Source organism: Symphalangus syndactylus, chromosome 3 (genome assembly GCF_028878055.3).
Source record: "Symphalangus syndactylus isolate Jambi chromosome 3, NHGRI_mSymSyn1-v2.1_pri, whole genome shotgun sequence".
In the NCBI taxonomy this organism is placed as follows: Eukaryota; Metazoa; Chordata; class Mammalia; order Primates; family Hylobatidae; genus Symphalangus; species Symphalangus syndactylus.
Window position 1 is genome coordinate 98,951,996 of NC_072425.2, and position 24,054 is coordinate 98,976,049.

At 39.5% G+C, this 24,054-nt stretch overlaps 1 protein-coding gene across 1 annotated transcript; it reads right to left on the reverse strand.

Annotated features, from left to right (window-relative positions):
* Window positions 1-507: 507 nt before the first annotated feature.
* Window positions 508-6,462, reverse strand: LOC129478550 (uncharacterized). Its single transcript, XM_055270085.1, is given in 8 exon segments — window positions 508-1,462; window positions 1,465-1,493; window positions 1,495-1,756; window positions 1,759-2,497; window positions 2,927-3,123; window positions 4,817-4,917; window positions 5,889-5,996; window positions 6,200-6,462. Coding segments are annotated over 8 exon segments (2,061 nt in total). The 3' UTR covers window positions 508-1,100.
* Window positions 6,463-24,054: the final 17,592 nt, after the last annotated feature.

The following is a 24,054-nucleotide window of genomic DNA, read 5'->3' on the forward strand; positions in this document are numbered from 1 at the left end:
GTGGGATGATTTATATGTCTCCCTAGGTTTGCTAAAACAATGCCTGTCCACATAGCGTGCCATAATAATGTTCCACCCTCTCTGATTTGCATTATGACTCAATGAATTAAAATCTTGATATACAGGTCATTTATCCTAGGTTGAAAATGATACTGAGTTAAACCATGCCTGATATTCAAAGAATTATTTTATGCTATGTGAATGACAAACAGCATCTGGAAAAATGTATCTCAGGTCTCTTCCCCTGCTGTTGTTTTTTAATTTTAAAATGCAGCAGCTTGTATACTCTATAATAACCTTTTTCTGTTTGTTCCTAAGCAGAAAAAGAAAGGAATTAATTCTACAAGATGTTCAGACCTCCATCCTAAGTGAAGACACATTGCAAGCTTCTTTTTCAAACTTTGCTAAAGAGTCATTTAATCTTCCCTGTTATATGCAGACAGTCCCAACTTACGTTAGCTCTTATGATTTTTTGACATTACAATGGTGCAAAAGTGATATGCATATTATGACATGATCATTTATTAAGTAAATTACATGAGATATTCAACACTATTATAAAATATGCTTCTATATTTTATAATATAGATGTGTTAGATGATTTTGCCCAACTGTAGGCTAATGTAATTGTTCTGAAAATGTTTTTAGGCTCAGCTATGATGTTTGGTAGGTTAGATGTATTAAATACATTTTCTTTTTTTTTTAATTTCCTTTTTTTCTTTTTTTTAAAATTTTCTTTTTAATTCTTAGCAAGGCAAGGTACTTCTATAGAAGGGTATGCCCTTACAGATAGAGCAATGGTGAGCGCACACTTGGACAAGGGAGCGGAAGGGGTTCTTATCCCTGAGGCACATGGACCCTGCTGCTGTGTCATTCCCCTATTGGCTAGGGTTAGACCAGACAGGCTAAACTAATTCCGATTGGCTAATTTAAAGAGAGTGACGGGTGAGTGGTTTGGCGGGAAAAATGGTTATGCAGGGTGGAGAATGAGTTAGGGCGGGGCAGGTAGCAGGTAATCGGAATGAGGGTGGAGCAGGTAATTAAAATGAGCCAGGGTGGAGCAGGTAATCAAAAAAGGTTGCTTTTTGTGGAAGTTAAGTTTAAAAGTAGAAGGCAAAGAATTGAACATACTGACATATTGATTCTTTGAAAAGAAATTTAGAACTCATATCTAACAACTGTTCCTCTTGCATTTTCTTACAGCTCTTTCTTTTCAAACTTTTTTTTAACATGTCTTGGCTTAGTTGTTTTGCTTGATTTTCCAAAAGAAGAAGCTTCTCTGGATATGGTGGAGGATAGTTAAGGGAGGTTTTAGTAAGTGCCATTTTTATGAGTCTCTGCACCAACCCACAGATGCATGGTGTGACACAGCACCTGACAAGAATAACTACACCCATTACAGCTATGAGGGAAGTAGGAATTGAGGCTATTATTCTTTTCCATGTACTGAACCACTTTTCTAGCCTGTAAAGGGGTCATTTACCCCTGAGTTGTAACTCACTGGACAGAGCAGTCAGACTTTCCAATGTCTTTGTTATACTTCCATCAGGGGTGGTGGTATTTGGGATGAAGGTACAACACTGAGTTTTAATCATGATGCAAACACCTCCTCTTTCTGCTAATATCATGTCTAAGGCTATCCTATTTTCTCAAGCCATCTGGCTTGTAGCCCCTAGTTGCTCAGCTATTCCTTTAACAGCATCTCTAGTGTAGTTAATAAATCGCTGTTGGTTGTAGTAGATGTAGTTTATCCACCTACATTTTTATTACTTGTCACCCACCAAAATATTGACTCAAATCCTGCAGCTATTTGATTTTGGGCTTTAAATTGATCTGGTATTCTCCGTGGGACTCTAATTGTGTCTATATAGACGTGAGAGTCGAAAGACCCTTACGGGGCTTCTCTTGCCTTATGATGTCTTATTTTTCTTTCCTCTGGTTGATAAAATGCCAGGGTGAAAGGGATAGCCAATTGGACTAAAGCACAAGTGCCACTCCAGTTATTTGGCACAATGTCCAGAAAAGGTCCAGCACAATACCACCACACATCCGCTCGGGGATGAACAAGGGCTGACTGATTGATAAGCTCTTGAAAATTCTTAAGCTCACTGCATCTCTTCAGGTCTCCAAGGAACGCTAAGTTTCCTCCCTGTCATGAGAGACACGAAGTGAACTTAATGTTGGGAGACAGAAGCTGGATGACTCTCAGGGGCTGACCCACAGGGTGCTGGACTTCGGGATATAGCAGAGAGAGAGCTTGGCACATCTTGTTACTCCAGGCCATAGAATCCTGGAAATCCACACATGGTCGACTGGAGGACCACCCTGGTGGAAAGGGGACAATCTGGGCCTCTGGCCTGCTGTGCACACAAGCATAACAATTGCTTTTGTTTAACGTGCGGATGGAATACTTGATCCATTCCAACCAGGCATTTGCATCTTGGTATCCTGTCTTAATTGTCAAAGTTTGTTTTAAGTCTTTAACTTCTACGATCCTCTAGGGAAATGAATGTATGGTTTTAGGAAATTACAAAAACTGGTTGGGGCAGTCCATCCTTGCCCACCGAATGTTGGACCAACTACAGCATAAAAGCTCTACGTCGGGGGGCAAGACTCATGGTTGACACTGGAGTCTTTATCGAAATCTCCGCAGATTAAATGGTCCCAATTTACTAAGGCCCAGTCTAAGGAGAGTCAGGAGGGACAGCGGTACTTTTCTGAAGTAGAGAGCTGTCTTTGACTTGGCAATTCCCCACAGGGTATAACAAGGCAAGCATCAAATGCAATAGTTTGAGGAGAAATGGACTTGGTTATGTTATGGCTAGATGGTCAGCAATAGAGCAAGGAAAGAAGAAAGAGTAATGGAATAGATGAAAGAGAGTTAAATTTTTCTTAGCTTTAGTTTGGTAGGGTTTTCCCCAGGGACCATGGCCCACGACTCTGGAGGGGGCAGTGCTTTCTTGACTTGGGTATAATGAGTCCATCCCCTTTCCGCTGTACAAACAGTAGTCTCGGTGGTTAGCAGCACAAGGTAGGGTCTTTCCCAGGCTGGCTCGAGTTTTCCTTCTTTCCGTCCTTTGATGAGAACATGATCCTCAGGCTGGTGCTGGTTTACCGGAAATTCTAGGGGTGGTACCTGTGCTAAAAGACTTTTAGTTTTGAGGGAAAGGAAAGTGGAAGATAAATGAAGTATATAATTTCCAAGAAATTGATCTTTTGTTTTAAATGTGGGGACATCAGCAGTGGACTTTATAGTCCTTGGTGCCTTCTTACTGAGAGATTTCCTTTAGCATCTATTATTATTAGTTTTTAGACCAAAGAAAGCCAAACACCATTTTATATTTCATAATGCTTCCTGTATGATTTTTATACCAGATAAGCTAAATTTCACCTTTATATTAGTGTGTGTTATTTTATTTATTTTTTATTTTTTGAGATGGAGTCTTGCTCTGTCACCCAGACTGGAGTGCAGTGGTGCTATCTCAGCTCACTGCAAGCTCCGCCTCCTGGGTTCACGCCATTCTCCTGCCTCAGTCTCCTGAGTAGCTGGGACTACAGGCGCCCGCCACTACGCCCAGCTAATTTTTTGTATTTTTAGTAGAGACGGGGTTTCACCGTGTTAGCCAGGATGGTCTCCATCTCCTGACCTCATGATCCACCCGCCTCAGCCTCCCAAAGTGCTGGGATTACAGGAGTGAGCCACTGCGCCCGGCCATATGTGTGTTATTAATGTTAAACTCAATTTTAATAAAATCTTGTAGACATATTTATCCAATTTTAATGTCTGACCATAAGGTAAGATTTTTGTAGACTCTTTCTAACCTTTTATAATTTTTATTAAAAAGCAGGTTAGTGTTTTAAGAAAAACCCGTTGTGCTTTTATTTTAATGTCCAGTTCACAGAAAAACTGGATGATACCCTAACTTAAGGCAATATGTTTACACACAGAATTTCCTTTTTATAATTAACATTTCAAAACTTGCTTAAACCTTCAAAACAAAAAAAAATTTTAACCTTTTAATGTAGGTAAAAATCCACACATTCTTATGCCTCCTTATAATCCTTTTACCAAAAGTATATTTTACTTTCCTTATACACTTTGCACACAAACTGTTTCCTCAATAGTTTTACATTCTGGAGGCCTAATTACTTTTAAATTATACAACATTTCTTGCATAAATTCCCTTTTATAACACACTTTTTTTTCACGACTTTCACAGACAATTCTTTGACATGCCTCAACTTTCTGACTTGTTGCAAACATCCCTTTCTTTAAACAACCAGTTAATTTATTTTAGGACAAGAATTTACCATATAACATTCTTTTTACATAAATTCTCCCTCCTCCCCCCACTTTTTTTTTCCAAAGATGATAACCATTCTTTTTCAAAACGAACTTCATGTCTGCGGACTAGACTATCTAAGCCCTCCGCAAGATTAGAGGTCAGGATAATACATGTTACACTGTGAACTTTTAGCAAATTTTACTTTTGTTGAAAACCTTGTAAGTTTGGGATTTCAATTATCCTTTGCTATTAGTAAGACCTTGTTTAGTCCAAATTAACTTAGAATTGGTATAGATGTTTCCTTCCTGGTTCTGTAAATACTTTAAGGCTTGGCTGAGTGCAAGGAACCTCCAGGTATTCAGTTATCCAGAAGCTCTCCGAAACCAGTCCTCTGAGACCTTTTATGGAGACTTCATTTGATAGGCATGATTGACAACCACGTAGAAATGTGATTGGACAAAAACGATATGATCTAATATTAATGGGCTGAGTGGGGAAACCCAGCAAGTCCTGTCTGTTCACATTCTTACTGGCTTCTCTGTGCAGCCTTCCTTCCTTCAGGGGATAGGGCACAACCCCTTCTGAAATGAGAGTCTTATGACCCGCGGTCAGACTAGAGTCCTGCCTTGAGCTGTTGAAAGAAGGGCCAGAGAAGTTAAGAGAGAGAGAGTTTCTGTTTTCTGAGGCCTGCTTCTGAGGCTTAAAGTGCCCCAACATCATAACAAAGGACTGTAACAAGGGCTATGGGAATTATTAGCCAGGAACTATGGACAAAAACCAATGTGTGTACATGCCATAATATCACAGCTTTAAGACTTTTACACAAATATGAAAAAATGAGTTTATTTTTATTTTTATTTTTATTTTGGAGTCCGGGTCTCGCTCTGTTGCCCAGGCTGGAGTGCAGTGGCATAATCATAGCTCACTGCAGCCTCAACTCAAGGGATCCTCCTGACTCAGCCTCCCAAGTAGCTGGGACTACAGCAATTTTTTAATTATTTATTTATCTATTTTTGTAGATCCAGAGGTCTTACTATGTTGACTAGGTTTTGTCTTGAACTCTTGGCCTGAAATGATCCTCCAGCTGTGGCCTCCCAAAGTGTTAGGATTATAGGTATGAGCCAACACACCTATCCCCTCAAAAGTCGGTTTGAGATTTTTGCACAAATCAGAAAGCTGCTGTTTTTTAATAAATTTTTATTTTTAAAGTTTTTACTTTTTTTTTTTTAACTCAGCTGACATAATGTGCTGAGTTTTGTGCTGGGCACAGGAATACAAAGATGAGAGCCACTTTAAGAACTTACAGTTAAGTTGGGAAAATAAAACAATGACCTTTCATAGTGATAAGTTCAAAGCAGTAGTTAAAAGCCACAGTTCAGAGGAAGGATTTTTTGTTAAACTGGTGTGTGTGTGTGTGTGTGTGTGTGTGTATTTCTGTGTGTGTAGAGTGATAGAGTTGTTGGGCAGGAAAATTTTCCCTGAGCAAATGACAGGTAAATTTGGCTTTGAAGAAGCAAATCTGCCAGAAAGATGAGGGCTAGACTGGGACAACATCAGCTGTTGAATTTATGGGCCCCAGTGCAAAATGGCAACTTGGAGTACCTTGTAATATTAAGAATTACAAGACAGTGACAGCACAGCATTAAACCAAGTTTGGGGTCTTGCAGACACAAGAGCCTACATGCAAATCTCATGCCGATCAAGTTGGCCCTGGTTAAGAGTAAGAAATTCCAGACCGAAGAAGTAGTCTATACAAAAGCATAGAGGCATGTGTTTGGAGTCTTGTTAGATTATGGTGTGTGTATATGGGTATACCGTGACACAGGTTTGCAGGTGCTACTATGGAGAACGGCAACACAACAAAAGAGATAGCATGGTGGGTTTGTATTGTGTCAATTTAGTTAAGCAGGTACTGGCTTTCTGAGGATTCCCTATTCTGCATATTCAGGAATACTGTAGGCCACAAGAGGTATTTCACATGAGATTTGAAAAGAAAAAGAAATGTGACAGCAACCATGATCTGTTTAAACTTGGAAGGTCTGTAGAGGGCACCAGGAAAATATTTCCTGAGACAGATGAGTTTGGCTTTGAAGAAAGCCACAGATAATCCACGTTGTTTCTTATCTCCTAGTTTACCTTGTGGCGTGGGGCAGCAGCAGCCCCGTACCTCCTTCATCTCCTTTCAGCCCTCTTTCTTAAGCTTCTCAAGCTTCCCATAACAGAGTGCACCAGCTTCTTCTGCAGATCACCTACACATCCCATCACATTTTGAAGCTTGAAGGTATTGAGAGTCCCACACAGGTTCACCTTCATCCTTGTGGGTTCTGGTTTGTCTTCTCAGGTTCCACTTTGTCCTTTTTCTGCTCAACTTCACATTTATTTCTTCTTTTCTGCTTAAGCTGTTTTGACCTTTTTTCTTTTTTAATTTTTAAAAAAATTCTGTATATTCATGGAGTACAAGTGCAATTTTGCTGCATCGATACATTGCATTATGGTGAAGTCAGGGCTCTCAGTGCATCCATCACTGGAGCAATGCACATTGTACCCACCAATCAACCTCCCATCATCTACCCCTTCTCCACCCACCACCCCTGTGAGTCTCCATTGTCTATTATCCCACACTCTGCTTCTGTGGGTACACGTTATTTAGCTCCCATAAGATTAAAAAGTTTTGGCCAGGAACTAGAGTAATTTTCTTAATCAAAAAGTAAAAATCATGTAGAAAAAAGAGCATGGGGTTTGGAATCATATACTTTGGTTTGAGTCCCTGTACAGTCACTCATTAAGTATTTGTCCTTGGCAGTGTCTTACTCAGAGCTCTCTAGAACACAGAGCCTAAGAGAAAGTCTTGCAGGCATGGTAGTTCATTTGGGATCAGGAGTGGTGAAGAGGAGTGGTGAAACAGGGAAGAAAGACAAGCCAGTACAAAGATGGTTTGTTGTGTTGTCCATCACTATGGGTGACTGGTGTTTCATGTTGTAAGACTTCTGAGAAGCCTTATGAAATGCATCACAGAACTCTCTGCCTAAAGGATGAAGGGGATGGGAATCTTTATCTTTTGGCTCCCATCTTCCATTGGTAAAGGATGGTCTCACAGGCATCAATTCCCCTGGACTTGGGAGTTGTACATGTATGAGTGCCAAGTGCATCACAGAGTCAGAGAAGTGAGGGGTGCTTAGCACCTGCCCAAGGTGAGATGCACAAGATGCTGTCAGGTTGCACTTGCATGAAGCTGGTTGAAGCCTGCCTAGAATTGGTTGCTGTAGAAGTGGCTGGAATAAGAGATGAAGCTGAGAGAATTTGAAGTGGCATACTAGAGGCATGTGATATAACCATTTTACACAGTTTTGAGACTCACTCTACATCTGTACAATGATATCTGTCTCACGGATCTGTGGTGGCAATATGGAGTGAATAATATATGCAAAACTTGAAAGAGTTGTCTTTATTTTCTCTTCTTCCTCACTACTCATGTGGCTTATGTCTCCATCACCCTGCTGATACTGCCCTCCCTGAGGTCATTATTGATCTCCTTATTGCTAAATTGAATGGTCATTATTAATTTTTTGGGTCCTGTCTTATGTAATGTCTCCACTGCATTTGGTACTATAGAGCTCTCTTTTTTTTTTTTCTTCAAAAGTGCTTGTCCTGGATTCTGTGGCACTTTGTTCCTTGTTTTTACATTGTTCTGGGGGGCACACTCATTTTCTATTTTGCCTTACATGGTCACTCAATAATTGTTTTCTGATAGAACTAGTAAATGACAAAAAGCACATAAAAGTGAGTAGTCAGTGAATGATTTTTCCTTCATCTTTTCCTTAATTTCACTGGTCTATATTCTGAGTATGTGTGTGTATGTGTGTGTTTTCTAATATTATAGCATAAGACTGGCCATGCTTTGCCACACCAATTGTCCAATTTATTCTTAGTTTAACTCACAAATACTGTCTTTCTGTGAGAAAACAGATTGTTTCCTATAATTTCAACCTCCAAGAATTCCAAATTTTTCTTACATCCTGTTGCAAATCTATAATCTTGAAATTTCCTTAAGTATTCTAAAATATGTTAATGTGGTATTATTCTAATATATTTGCTAGATATTCAATCTCAGCTAAAATTGCCATTTTAAAAGATATGATACAATTCTTGTATACATATTTCATAAATAAAAAAAATTTTTATCAGAAAAAAAGGTACATCTGAATAAGCATGCTGCCATGTTAGGCATAATCAACTGATATATCAGACCATTAGGATTAGAAGTAGTACTTAGGCAGAAAGACACAAATCTCGGGACATCTGGCCAGAGGAGAGAGGAAAATGATTGCTACTCTCAACTCAGAAATTTCACAAGTGCTGTGAAAACATAGAAGGGGTGGCAGGGAGAGGGGAATATATGAAATGGGTAATATTTTATGAATTTATTCTTTGCTTTTATCGGGGGAGTACTTTATCTATTTGTAGTTCTGTTTCTATTTTAACATCCGGAGTGTGACTTCCAGACAATCTACAAACTCCTTTTTCCCTTGCACCTCCCACAACACATGGCCATGGATTTACTATTTATGATGTCTCCAAAAACATTATGTGTAAATCCTATTTCCCTGGCCAGGCGTGGTGGCTCATGCCTGTAATCTCAACATTTTGGGAGGCTGAGGGGGGTGGTTTTCTTGGAGTGCAGGAGTTTGAGACCAGCCTGGCCAACAAAGGGAAACCCCATCTCTACAAAAAATACAAAAATTAACCAGGCATGGTGGTGCTTGCCTGTAGTCTTAGCTACTCTGTAGGCTGAGGTGGAAAGATCACCTGAGCCTGGGAAGTCGAGGTTGTAGTGATCCAGGATTCCGCCACTGCACTCCAGCCTGGATGACAGAGTGAGACCCTGTCTTAAAAAAAAAAATAAAGGCCGGGCGCGGTGGCTCAAGCCTGTAATCCTAGCACTTTGGGAGGCTGAGGTGGGCGGATCACGAGGTCAGGAGTTCGAGACCATCCTGGCCAACATAGTGAAACCCTGTCTCTACTAAAAAGACAAAAAAATTAGCAGGGCGTGGTGGTGGGCGCCTGTAGTCCCAGCTACTCGGGAGGCTGAGGCAGGAGAATGGTGTGGACCCGGAAGGCAGAGCTTGCAGTGAGCCGAGATGGTGCCACTGCACTCCAGCCTGAGCGACAGAGCCAGACTTTGTTTCAAAAAAAAAAAAAAAAAATTCCTATTTCTCTATTACACACATCTTGAGTGCAGCACTTAGGTTTTCTATATATATATATGTAAACAAGGTCTGTCTCTATTTTGCTTATCACTGTATCACCAGGGCCTGACAGTACCTGGTATGTAATAGGTCTACAAGTATTCAGTGATTGAGTATATTGAATATAAAGCAATTGCAGAAGCTTTGATGTATAGACATTTTATCAGTGATAGTATAATTTAATTTGTAGATGGCAACTGAATTTTGAATGAATGTTTAGAAGTGGAAACTGAAGTACTTATAGGTTATTAAAATGAAAATAAAATGTAGTAAAGTGTTTTCTTATAAGCACCTAAGGGATCATATATAAAACAGCAATAAAATAGCTGTTGAAGAAACCCTAATTACTGATAATTGTTTACCATGTAGACGCCTTATGTGATGTTTCTAGATGGAAGCTATTAATTTGAATTACTCTAGAAAAATAATATATGTAGGCATTTATACTTTATCATTATAATGTGGCAATATACACCCTCTTTTTTTAAACTAGAATCCCACAGTGCCTAACAGTCATGAATAAATTTATAGACTTGTTTTTCATAATGAAGCAAAATGACTATGAGCATGAAATGTCCTCTTCTTTTAGTTTCATTACTGCAGGCAAATAAAACAAAGAACCTAATGGATAAAGAGAATAAGTTATGCCATGGAGAAGTAAGAAATAGATGCCTATTATTAATTTTCAGATTCAGAAACAAGTAAACAAAATGGATCATATTATTGGCTCGTATTGGTACAAAAAATGATTGTAATTCTAGTTTTGTGCTCAAGTTTCAAATAAGTATAATTTTGAGTTCAAATAAATGTTTCCAGGAAAAGGAAATGAGTATGGTATTTGCTGGTATATCAATATTTAGACATGATCACAGATCATAAACAAGTGCAGGTGCGATTTATTTATTAGAATGCAGTGAGAATTTGTTCACCAGAAAGAAAACAAAAGCACATTTTAGCTAATTTATATTGCTTCTTAAAAGCACACACCTAATGAAAGACTGTATTAGGAAAGAAATGCTTAGAAAGCAAAGAACATGGGGAAACATTGAATAATCAGATTGCTAGGGATAAAAAAGGAAGCTTAAGGAATTAAAAGGATTAATTTTGCTCTTGCTTCTGTAATGAATAGGGAGGGGGAGAGAAAGGACTTGTGTTTAAATGTGCAAGGCTATTTACAGGGGTTATCTCACTTTTTATCCTCCCATCAGTCCTATTGAGCTTCTATTTTTTCCCCATTTTCATATAAGAAAAATAAGGTTCAGGAAGGCAAACAGAATAAATTTTTCAAAGTCATGCTATTAGCTTTAAGAGCAAGTATTTGAATCCAAGTCTACATAGCTTCCCAAATTAATTCTTTTCCCACTATATTATGCCTCTTCTCTGGCAAGCTCCTCTCTACTTGTAGCAATCCTTGTTGGGGCAGACCACAAAAAAGTGTCAATTATTTTGAGTCCCAAAGTCATTGGCAAAATAATCTAGCTTTACAAATCTGCAACCTGATGGGAGTGGCTTAGCTTGCCTTAACTGTAGCTTGCTTTGTTCATTGCTTTTGGGTTATTTTTATCCATCTTTAACAGTTGAGAAAGTTAGAGTTAAGTAAATTACCTATGGTTACAGAGACCACAAATTACTGAACTAGGATTTGAAACCAAGCAGGGTAACTCCAGAGCACAAACACTTAACCACTGTGCTAAAATGCCAGCCCTCATAGAGGAGGAAATGTAATCTTTCTTCCCTACCAAAGATTTCATTATCTTCTGGTGATTTATGTTGCTTGTGGAAAAGTGGCTGGGGAGGTATACATGTGAATGGGCACGGAGGGAGTGGAGAGGAAAGGGCACTCAAACTCAGTTAATTGATTACCTTGGTGATTGGTGTATAGCTCACATCTGCTTTCTGCATTATGTTGTGGGAAGTGGGAAAACAATAGGGATACAAGGTTTATAAGGTATACAGTTTGTAGCATAGGATATGTAATCTGATAGCAAGAGATAAGACTGAAAGTATGTGTTGAGGACAGATCAAGAAAGGAATGAAAGATAAGATTGGATTCTGGGATTTTACGTGGTAGCTGAAGAGGAATATTTATAATGGACACAATCAGAGATTTGCTTTTGAGAGATTCATCTGGCATAGTTGTACATGCTGAATTGCACAGAAGAGACACAAGAATTAGGAAGTCCAACTGAAAGGCTATTTAAAAAATAACTTATATTACATGTATTTGTTAGGGAAACATTAATTGTTAAAAGAGATAAATCTTCCTGTGTTAGTCAGCTTGGGTTGGCATAACAAAATACATAGACTGGGTGACTTAAACAACAGAAATTTATTTTCTCACAGTTCTGGAGGCTGGAATCCAAGATTAAGTTCTCCACATGGTTCAGTTTCTGGTGAGGGCTCTTTTCCTGACTTGCAGATGGCGACCTTCTCTATGTGTTATCACATGACAGAGAGAGATAGAGATAGAGAACTCTCTGGTGTTCCTTTTTACAAGGGCACTCATCCCAGCATGAGGGACCCACCCTCATGACTTCATCTTACCCTAACTACCCCCCAAATGCTCCATCTTAATTGCCACAACTTTAGGGGGTAGGGCTTCAACATATGAATTTTGGGGGAATTCATTCAGTCCATAATACCCCCAAATCTCCATGGTTTAACACAATAGAATTTAGTGAAGTTCAAAAACAGGTTTTTTTGATTGGCAGAAAGCTTTCAATATGGGATTATTCAGGCAACTTTCTGTGGTGTGGTTCTACCCTCTTGTAGGGCTTAGAATTCTCTGCATTAATTTGGCAATTCATTAAAGAGAAAGGAAGATCATGCATGGGAGGTGTTTTTTGTTGTTGTTGGGTTTTTTGTGTGTGTGTGTTTTGTTTTTTGGTTTTTTTGAGACAGAGTCTCGCTCTGTCACCCAGGCTGGATTGCAATAGTGCTATCTCAGCTCACTGCAACCTCCGCCTCCTAGGTTCAAGCTTTTCTCCTGCTGAGTAGCTGGGGTTGCAGGCACCCGTCACCATGCCTGGCTAATTTTTATATTTTCAGTAGAGATGGGATTTCACCATGTTGGCCAGGCTAGTCTCAAACTCCTGACCTCAGATGATCCACCCACCTCGGCCTCCCAAAGTGCTGGGATTACAGGCGTGAGCCACCTCGCCCAGCCCCGCTACATGTGAGGTTTTATAGACCATGTCTGAAATTGGTTCATTCATATCACTTCTGTCATACTCCTTAGACAATAACTCATTCACATGTCCAAAGCTAACTGCAAGGGAGACTGGAATATGTACTTCAGTTGTATCAGTCAAGTTGGCTAGGTTATGCTACAGTAAAAAGCAACAACAAAAACTTCACTGGCTTCAGTAACAGAATTTTATCTATAGGGAGTGATGTGCAGTAATTTCTAAGTTTGATCTGGATAAAGTTCCTCTTGATCCAGAGACTTAAGAACTATAGTAGAAGCTGTTTACATCCCATAAACTCAATATACAAGGATATGACAGGGACGGGATAACCATAATAAATATTACCATTCAGAAAGAGGAAAAATGGGACCACACAGTAGTCCCTGGTCCATGAAATCTCTCCATGTGGTAAGCAGATTCCCTACCTTAGGCATAGCTTAATGTTCCTTGATTAGGTCAATCTGCTTTCCGGGAGGTGCCGCCCAGTTCATTGTTCTCTGTGGCTTTCAGGTCTCTTTTTTTTTTTTTCTTAGTTTCTATTTTAAATTCAGGGGTACAAGTACAGGTTTGCTACATAGATACACTTGTGTTATGGGGGTTTGTTGTACAGATTATTTCATCACTCAGGTATTGCCTAGTACCCATTAGTTATTTTTCCTGATCCTCTCCCTCTTCCTACCCTCCACTTCCCAGTGCGTGTTGTTTCCCTCTATGTGTTCATGTGTTCTCATCATTTAACTTCCACTTATAAATGAGGACATGCAGCATTTGGTTTTCTGTTCCTGTGTTAGTTTGCTAAGGATATTGGCTTCCAGCTCCATCCATGTCCCTGCAAAGGATATTATCTCATTCTCTTTTATGGCTGCATAGTATTCACATTTTCTTTATCCAGTCTATCATTTATGTGCATTTAGGTTGATTCCATGTCTTTGCTATTGTGAATAATGCTGCAATGAACATACACATACACGTCTTTTTTTTTTTTTTTTTTTTTTTTTTTTTTTTTGAGGCAGGGTCTTGCTCTGTCACCCAGGCTGGATCACAATCTCGGTTCACTGCAACCTCCGTCTCCTGGGTTCAAGAGATTCTTGTGCCTCAACCTCCCAAGTAACTGAGATTACAGGTGTGTGCCACCATGCCAGACTAATTTTTGCATTTTTAGTAGATGTGTTTTCACCACGTTGGCCAGGCTGATCTTGAACCCGTGGCCTCAAGTGATCTGCTGGCCTCATGTGATTCACCGGCCTTGGCCTCCCAAAATGCTAGGCTTACAGGTGTGAGTCACTGCACCTAGCCCATACATGTGTCTGTATAATACAATGATTTATACTCCTTTGGGTATATACCCAGTGGATTGATGGGTCGAATGGTATTTCTGTCTTTAGGTCTTTGAGGAATCGCCAGACTGTCTTCCACAATGGCTGAAGTAATTTACACTCCTACCAACAGTGTATAACTGTTCCTTTTTCTCCACAACCTCATCAGCAACGAGGTCTAATATCAAGTGTCTATAAGGAACTTAAACAAATTTACAAGAAAAAAATCCCATAAAAAAGTGGGCAAAGGACATGAACAGACACTTTTCAAAAGAAGACATAAATGTGGCCAACAGTCACAGGAAAAAAAGTTCAACGTCATTGAGCATTAGAGGTCTTCCTCTTTAAAGATTTTTCCGGCCAGGCGAATCCCAGAAGTTTTGGAGGCCAAGGTGAGAGGATTGCTTGAGCCCAGGATTTCGAGACCAGCCTGGACAATGAAGTGAGACCCTGTCTCTACAAAAAAATTTAAATATTAGCCAGACATGGTGGCACATGCCTGTAGTCCCAGATACTTGGGAAGCTAAGGCAGGAGGATATCTTGAGCCTAGGTGGTCAAGGCTGCAGTGAGCTGTGTTCGTGCCACAGCACTCCAGCCTGGGTGACATAGTGAGACCCTGTCTCAAAAAAAAAAAAAAAAAAATTCTTTCTTACTATTATTCTTCCTGATTTCATCTAAAATTGACATTGGAGAACATGCCCTTCTTGGAGTCTGAATAGCTTTTTTTTAACCTGCTTGCTGTTCAAAGAAGGTGGAGGTCAAGGGTCAGTCTAAGTTTCAAATAATCACAGATATTTCTAGTCTTGGTTCATAATTTATTTGACAGAAAAATGCTCTTGTAAGCTTAATAGAATTTTAATCAGATTCCAGTTATTTCCATGTATCAATGACATACTCACAGTTTTTTTGCAGCATACTTAGATGTATTATGTATCTTTTCTTTCTCATCCGTATGTGCTTTTTCTCCATCTCTCTATTACTCTATCACTCTCATCATTCTCTCTTTGTGTCTTAACTTAATTGGAGTACCTTGGATTTATCAGACTTCAGGAGCAAAAGCACACCTTTAATTTATTTTCCCTGAGTCAGGGAAAATTATTTACAACTCTTAGGTTCGATCTCTCTTCCAAAGGCTGAGTTTCAATCATTCTTTCTTACTCAAAGATCTTTTCTGTTTTACCTTTCACAACTTGTATTTGAGGAGAGTTACTTCTGACCCTACAAATCACTGAATTTGTGCATTCTCTCTAAATTGTATATTCCTACTTATTACCAGCCGATTATTTCCATGAGCTTTTCATTTTCTTGTAATACCTCATTGAATATAGTCAGCTGCAACCAACACACTGCTAAACTTCTCTGTTCTACCTTTTCCCTTAAGGCCACAAGTTCAGTAGGTATATCATCTTTCATTTATTTCAGTTGGCAACATTATCAAAGTTTTGCCATGGGATAGTATTGAAAAACCATGTTTTCAGTCTCTGAAAAGACTTCCTCATCACCTGCTGCCTGGACATAATGCCACATGTGTTAGGTTTTGTTGTTATGGCAGCACCTGTCCAGTTAGTACCTATTTATGCATTTCTTAAGGGAGGTCAGATTGTGATATAGAATCAAAAACTACCAAATCTCAGTGGTTCACTCAACCAAAATTTATTTTTCTTTGATGCTACATGCTTAGTGTGGGTTGAGTGAGAGTTTCTCTTCATATTCACTCTGGAATCAAGGCTATTGTAAATTTCATCTAAATACTTTTTTCAGAATCACAGAGTAAATAAATAATTCCAGTTTGCTTGGATCTTTCCCAGGTTTACTCTTGAAAACCCCGTATCCTAGAAACCCCCATTAGTTCCAATCAAACCAGGGCAGTTTTTCTTGGAACTGTTTTGGTTTTAAAACAAAAAGTCCTGTGTCCCAGGAACTCTCGCTGTCCTGCCCCCGCACCATCACTGCATTAGTGGGAAGGAAATTTGACTCTTAAGGCATCTGCCCAATAATGGCAACTGCTACTTCCTCTTTCTTTCATTGGCCAATGCAAGTTATATGGCTATGCCTAAAATCAAAGTGGCAGGAAAGAGCAACTGACCCTGTATCTGTAAGTCAGAGAGTCATAAATATTTAATGAACACCACTAAAGACTGACACACTAGCTCTATGCCTAAGAAGACAAACTGGTTTTATAAGCAGCTGGTCAGGCTTTTCATTTATAAAAGATATTGTGGGGGCTTAAGGTACTAAAATATATAAAAAGTTGAACAAATAAAATCAATATAAAAATTATAAAAGTAGATGTTTGGAAAGAGATCCAGAAAATAAATCAGATCCAAAGGATAACAGGATCTGCCTTTGAACCATAAATTTAACAACAAATGCCTTCTTGGTTTTAGTGAGTATATATATGTATCTAGATGTGCATGTGGTAGTAGAGGTAATGCATAAGATAAAATTACTTCCTGAGAATGAAATTTTGAAGAACATATAGGCAATGAATGCAAATTAGCCACAAGTAGAAATTACCGTCTCTGAACTTAGTGAATGTGAGAATGAGCTTTAAGAATTTCCATGTCTGTCAGTTACAGACTTGGAAGGGTTTGGGCTCAGAATGGCATTCATTTATTTATTCATCTATTCATTTAGTCAATGAATATTTATTGAATGTCAAGCACTGTGATAGAGACTAGGGATGTACAATGATAAGACAGGATGTCCCTGTTATTCAGGGAGTCAGATAAACAAATAGTTATATGTTGTGGTAAGTACTATGAAGGAGATGTGCAAGATGATAAGATGGAGTACAACACAGAGGGCAAAGAAGAGGTAGGAAGACTTATGAATTGGGTCATAAGGGTCATTTTTTGTAAGGGGAGTCATATAAGCTGAAACCAAAAGGGCAGAAATTAGCTGGCAAAGGGAAAATCTGGTGGAATACCTTTATAGCCACAAGTGTCAGCAAATGCAAAGACGTTGCAGCTTAGAAGAGGAACCAAATGGGCTGGGTGTGGTGGCTCACACCTGTAATCCTAGCACTTTGGGAGGTGGAGGCAGTGAATCACTTGAGGCCAGGAGTTTGAGATCAGCCTGGCCAACATGGTGAAACCTTGTCTCTACTGAAAATGGGGGAAAAAAAAAAAGAAAAGAAAAAAAAAAAGAACAAGAACCAAATGAAGCCCTTGTGAATAGAATGCAGCCACAAGGAAAACTGCAACAAAAAGAAGTGGGAAAGGAAGTAGGAGCCAAACCAGGATAAAGAGTTTGAATTTTATGCTGCCAATAAAAAGCTTTGTATTCAGGAAGTGATATTATCTGCTCCTCTATTTTTCAGAGAACAACCTGATTGCTGTTTGGAGAATGGATGGGAGAGGTCAAGAGTGAAAGCAAGGAAACTAGCTAGGAGCACTTTTAACAATCTTGACTAGGCAATGACATTTGGACTAGGGTGATGGCAGTGGAGGTGGGGAGAAGAGGGTGGATTTTAGATATAATATGGAACTAGCAGCAATAGGACTTGACGATAAATGGAAGAGAGAAAGAAAGAGAAAGACCAATGATGATGTAATTGCCTGATTGGTTCTTTCTGCCTGCTTCACAAAATCAATTCACTGAGACCATGGCATTGTAGTAGAGAAAGAGTTTAATTGGCATGTGGCTGGCCACAGCCATGTGAACTAGAGTTTTCACTCAAATTAGTCTCCCTGAAGACTCAGAAGTTAGGGTTATTTTTGGACAATTTGGTGGGAAGGGGGCTAGGGAATGGGTGCTGCTGATTGCTTGGGAATGAAATCACAGGGGTGTGGAAAACTGTCTTCATGTGCTAAGTCCACCTCTGGGTTGGGCCACAGAATCAGTTGAGTCGTGAGTCATGAATCCAGGTGGGGTCAGTCTGAAAGCTCGAAAAACCAATCTTAGGTTCTACAATAGTGATGTTATCTATGGGAACAATTGGGGAAGTCACAAATCTTGTGACTTATGGCCACATAACTCCTGAGCAGTAAGGGGTTATAGAAAATATGACTACTTCTTAGCAGAATTCAGACATCTCTCATAATTTTATTCTTGTGGCCTTTCGTTAGTCCTATGAAGGCAGTTTTTGGTCCTTGAGCAAGGAGGAAGTTAGTTTTAGGGAGGAACTGTTATTAACCTTGCTTTCAAGTTAAACTCCAAACTAAATTCTTCCCAAAGTTAGCTTGGTCTACACCCACGAATGACCAAGCACAGCTTGGAAGTCAGAAACAAGATGAAGTCAACTGTCTGATTTATCTTACTATTATAATTTTGCAAAGGTGTTTTCCATCACTCTTTAGTTTCTGGCTTGAGCAACCAAATGAATGGATGTACCATGTTACTGACCTATTGAAAACTTGGAAGGAACAAGATTAGTGGGAAAATGAAGAATTCTGCTTGGAGGTAGTTGGATATACTTGTTAGATGCCCAAGTAAGCACTTGGTATGTGGGTATGGTGCCATGGAGGGGCTACTGGGATGGAGATAAACATTTCTGAGACATCCACATATTGATGGCATTTAAGGGCAGGAGGTTGGTTAAGGTCACCTAGAGGGAGTGTAGATACAGAATAGAAGAAGGTCCTGCACAGATCTGGCAGTGCTCCAACATTTAGAGATTTTTGCTGAGATGGAAGAACAGAAAATGAGACCAAGAAGGTGCTGCTAGAGACATAGTGTAGTGTAATGGATACCAAGTGGGAAACCGCTTTAAGGAGATAAAGTGGTTGACATTTTGGACTGAACGAAATAAAAGGACAAAAAAAAAGAAAAAAGAAGGTAAAGTGGTGGTGGGTAATTGCGCTGTTGCTGCTGAAAAGGTCAAAAAGCAAAGGACAGAAAATAACCACCAAACCTTGCAACGTGCAGTTTATAACAAGAGCTATGTCTGTGGAGTGAGTTGAGGAATGAGTGGAAAATCAGGAAATAGAGACAATGAGTATAGATAAGGGTCTCCAGGCATAAATAAATCATATTAAATAGTAAACAGCTGTAACATAATTAAATTGCAACTTCATATACTAGAGTAAATGGACAATTTACCAGTTATAATTATATTACTTATCTCTAGATGAAAATTAATTAACAGAAGGTGAAAGTAAACATAGATCCTAGAAAAGACCAAAGTCCGGGAATCTAGTACTGTTGGTGCAGTAGGCTCAAAAGGAGTTTGACAATGAACCTGGAGGGAAAGACTGCTTTCATAACCACACAACTGACTTTGTTGTGTGGTAATGAAATAGGAGAATTCTTCAGATTTTGTATTGTGTGAACAAAAATTTTCTCAAGACTCTCCATCTCTCTTCACTTTGATTTCTTGCCTACCAAACAACCTTTTCACTAATAATTCAGTGTCCGAAAGTAACTTAATGCCAGAAAGAAAGGAAAGAGTGGGAAAGAGAGAAACAGAGAGGACTTTAAATGGGAAGAGGTGGTAGGAAGGCTACAGATAAATGGATTTATTTTGGAGATAAGAGGCTTTTGTTGGGCCTGTGGTAGCTCATACCTGCAATCCCAGCACTTTGGGAGGCCAAGGTGAGAGGATGACTTAAGGCCAGGAGTTGGAGGCCAGCACAGCCCTGGTGACTTAGCAAGATCCCCTTTTATATATATATATATATATATATATATATATATATATATATATATATATATAAAAGGAGCTTCTTTTTCTAAGATGCATGTAAAGATTATAAGATGTAATCAGATGCAGCAAAATATGTAGCAGGTGACTAAGTGTGGAGTTCCTTCAGGATGGTGTATTAGTCACCTAGGGCAGCCGTAACAGAAAACCATAGGCTTAAACAGCATGATTTTTCCCCCCTCACAGTTATAGAGGCTAGAAGTCCAAGATCAAGGTGTCAGCAAACTTGCTTCCTTGGGGGAGACCTCTTTTCTGGCCTGCAGACTGCTGCCTTCTCCTTGTGTCCTCACAGGGCATTTATTTTGTGCATGTGGAGAGAGAGAGAAAGAGAAAGGGAGATAGAGATATCTCTGGTGTCTCTTCCTCTTCTTATAAGGACACCAATCCTATCAGATTAGAGCTCCACCCTTATGACCTCACTTAACCTTAATTACCTCCCTAAAGGCAATATATTGAGAAATTGAGAAACATAGTCATATTGAAGGTCAGGGGTTCAACATATGAATTTTGCAGGGACACAATTCAATCCATAATAGATGATTTTACTTGTCTTACAAAGGGAGGATGCATCCCCAACTAATTTTAGGTAATAAGAAATGGAAGGACTATGTATCAATTTATTGTAGTTGTATTACAGTCCCAAGCAAGGCAGGGCATCCTGGGAATGGGAATTTGTAAAAATGCCAGGGTAAACAGGATTGGGAATTGGAGTGATAGACAAAGACAAGACTGGGAGAGTAGGGGTGGTGATAGGAAACAGACATAATTGAAATGGTTGGCCATTAGATTTAAACTAATGCTTTCCTAACTTTTTTCATGTCATGGCAGGAAAAGGACATAGATATGATAGTTTTTGTGGCATCTGGAGGCATCTATATGGGATGTGATGGGAAAATTTTTTAAAATTATTTTTTAGGAATATATACTATAATACAGCAAATATTATGTAAGATATTGAAAGGGCTCCATTGTCTGGGGTATATACCCTGACTCTTGGTCTTGGTCGAGAAAGAATTCAGGACACTGACACACATAAGGAGTGGGTTCAGGAGCAGAAAGTTTAATAGAAAAAGAAAAGAGAGAGAAAAAGCTTCCTCATGTTGAGAAAGTCGGTAGCCTGAGGGTCTTCCGTTTGCAGCGGAATGCGGTTGGTTTTGTAAAGAGGCTTGAGGAGGCGGTGATTGATTTACTTACATGGGGCCCAGGGGACTGGTTTCACCAGGTGTGCCATTTACACATCCCACGAAAAGACTGGCCCTCCCACCCTAGTCTTTTATTATGTAAACGTGGCCTCCACGTGGCTGGTCGCCATGATGCCTGTACACGTGGTGTCATCTGGAGGCTGCCATGACAGCTGGCACACGTGGTGATAAGAAAAAGAGGGCAGGAGATGCCAGACTGAATGTACCTGGCTTCCAGGTACAGCTGCCTGTATTTACATATAAAAGCTTCTAGTTTGCATATCTATGCCTGACTTCCCAGGCCGCTTTCTGTTAGAGAAGAAATGGTTTGGGGGTTGCTTCTTATTAAAGGAAAATTGCGCCGAGAACTTTAACCTTTTCTAGCTGCCTAAAAATAATTTCTTAATAACTCCTGTATTAATATTAACTATTGAATTTGCATACTATCCCAAATAAAATCTTAATTTTTTTTTTTTTTTAAACGGAGTTTTGCTCTTGTTGCCCAGGCTGGAGTGCAATGGAGCAATCTCGGCTAACCACAACCTCCGCCTCCCGGGTTCAAGCGATTCTCCTGCCTCAGCCTCCCGAGTAGCTGGGATTACAGGCATGCGCCACCATGCCCAGCTAATTTTTGTATTTTTAGTAGAGACAGGGTTTCTTCATGTTGGTCAGGCTGGTCTCAAACTCCTGACCTCAGGTGATCTGCCTGCCTCAGCCTCCCATAGTGCTGGGATTACAGGTGTGAGCCACCACACCCGGCCTAAAATGTTTTAATGAAAAACACCTGAGTTTCTTTTCATAAGCATACGTTGTTGTTGTTGTTGTTGTTGTTGTTATTGTTGTTGAGACAGTCTTGCTGTCTCACCCAGGCTGGAGTACAGTGGTGCAATCTTGGCTCACTGCAACCTCTGCATCCTGGGTTCAAGCGATTCTTCTGCCTCAGCCTCCCAAGTAGCTGGGACTACAGGTACGTGACACCATGCCTGGCTAATTTTTGTATTTTTAGCAGGATGGGGGGGTTCAGTATGTTGGCAAGGCTGGTCTCGAACTCCTGACCTCAGGTGATCCACCCACCGTGGCCTCCCAAAGTGCTGGGATTACACTGTGCCTGGCTGCATACCATTTTTAATATCAGCATTATTTCTTCCCTAGGATGACCATATGTAATTCCTTATCAAGACTTTTAAATGATAATACCTTTAAATTCTCAATAGTCATTATTGATAAGCAATGTTATTCACATAAGTATGTAATAAAAAAATTAAAACAAATTTTATAGGACAGTTCAATTTTAGAAGAGTTGAAATCAGTTTCAAAAACTTTTTAAAAACAGCTTTTCCTTTCTTTCCATGGACAAATGTAATGTTAGAATTTTTTTTTTTCCATCGGATGATTTCACATATAATTAAACTTTTTCAGACCAATCATTTAAATGCATATGCATTGTTAGAGGAATCATCCTATAGTTAGCTTGGTGGCTACCAAAAGGGTAAATTAGCCATGAATATTAACTATTTATAGTGACAGATTTTCGGGATGCAGCCTCCAGCTCTGCTTGTCTGACTTCCTCACCCCCAACTTTCTGGAGTGTGGGCTGTTATAACTTGGCTGCGTGGAACAGAAGCTTCTTCAACAGCTTCCTGGTTCATTGTGTGTAATGGGCAGTGGCTGCATGCTGACATTGATTTTGTGGACATCCAGATGATAAAACACACCGTTGTCTACTCTTACCATTTTAAGACAGAACAGGAGACAGCAGATGTTACTCATCACTTCTTGTGGGCATCAGTTGGGCTGCCCTCTGAGGAGCCCTAGAGAAGGCTGCTTTCTGCCAGAGGTGACCAGGTGGTGCCCTGGTAGATCCAGGTCCCAGTGTGCCACCTCCAAGATTAAAGAGAGCATTGATTCAGGGAGCTCTGCTTACATTTTATAAAGAGGCTAGTAATATCAGAAGTGGGATAACCGTTAAAGTCAGAAGAGAGATGATAGTTTGTCTCTTGAAGAACCAAGAAAAATTTTGATAAAGAAAATGAGCAGGCACATTAATTCAGAGCTTAAATTCTGAAAACTATCTTTTTTTTCTTTTTATCATATAAAAACAGTTCCATATTTATTTAGGCCACTGGATCATTCAGCTCTGTCTTCTTTGAATACTGCCACCAATAAATATTTTCTAGGAAAACAATTTTTTTCAAGCAAGGACTAAAACCAAATTTGCTAACTTTTCTGGATAATCTATTATGGATCAGTCATCTGTGCATTTGTGTCAATCTTCTTGAATCTACTGCAATACTGTTCTTGATAGTAGCCCATATATAATTTTAGATAGCTTTATTGGGAAATGATTCTTATAGGGTATACTTCACCTACTTAAAATGTACAATTCAATGGTGTTTCACATATTCACAGATATGTGCAATTATCACTATAGCCAACTTTAGAACATTTTCATCACCATCGGGGTTGCACAAGAAAGAACACGCAGGGGCATGGAGGTTAGGTTTTGTAGTAATGAAAGGATGAGGTAATTCTTGGTACCCATGAGAGGATGTGATTGGCTTGTTTGAATTTCATGGAGTGGCAGGAAAGTAAAACTTACTAGGTTGAGGGCTAGGTGGGGTGCAGCAAGTACAGCTGATAGGGGAACTAGCCAGGTGGGAAGCCTTTGCTGTTGGTTGTGAGAATGTAATAAGAGCGAGGATTCCGTTGTTAGAACTTTGGAACTTAAACTTGTCTATGAAGTTTAAACTTGTCAAAGTAGCACATGAAATGTTATACCTCACAATACGAAGGGTCCAGCTTCATTCTTTTGCATGTGGCTGTCCAGTTATCTCAGAACCACTTGTTGAAAAGCCTCTTCTTCCCCTACTGGAGAGTCTTGGCATCTTCGTCAAAAATTGGTGAATTCATCGATGTACAGGCTAATTTCTAGACTCTCAACTCTATTCCATTTACCTTTATGTCTATGGTTGTTTCATTACCCAGTCTTGATTTGCATTGCTTTGTAGTACGTTTGGAAATCAGAAAGTATGAGTCCTCCTGCTTTTTTTTTTTTTTTTTTTTTCAGGATTGTTTTGGCTAAAGAGCCAATATTCTTTCGGAGGTCACATTAGAAGTGAATTGAGATCGATGTAGAAGAAGAACATAGCAATTGTAGACTAAGGAAGGGTTTGCTTCTGCTTAATAAATGTT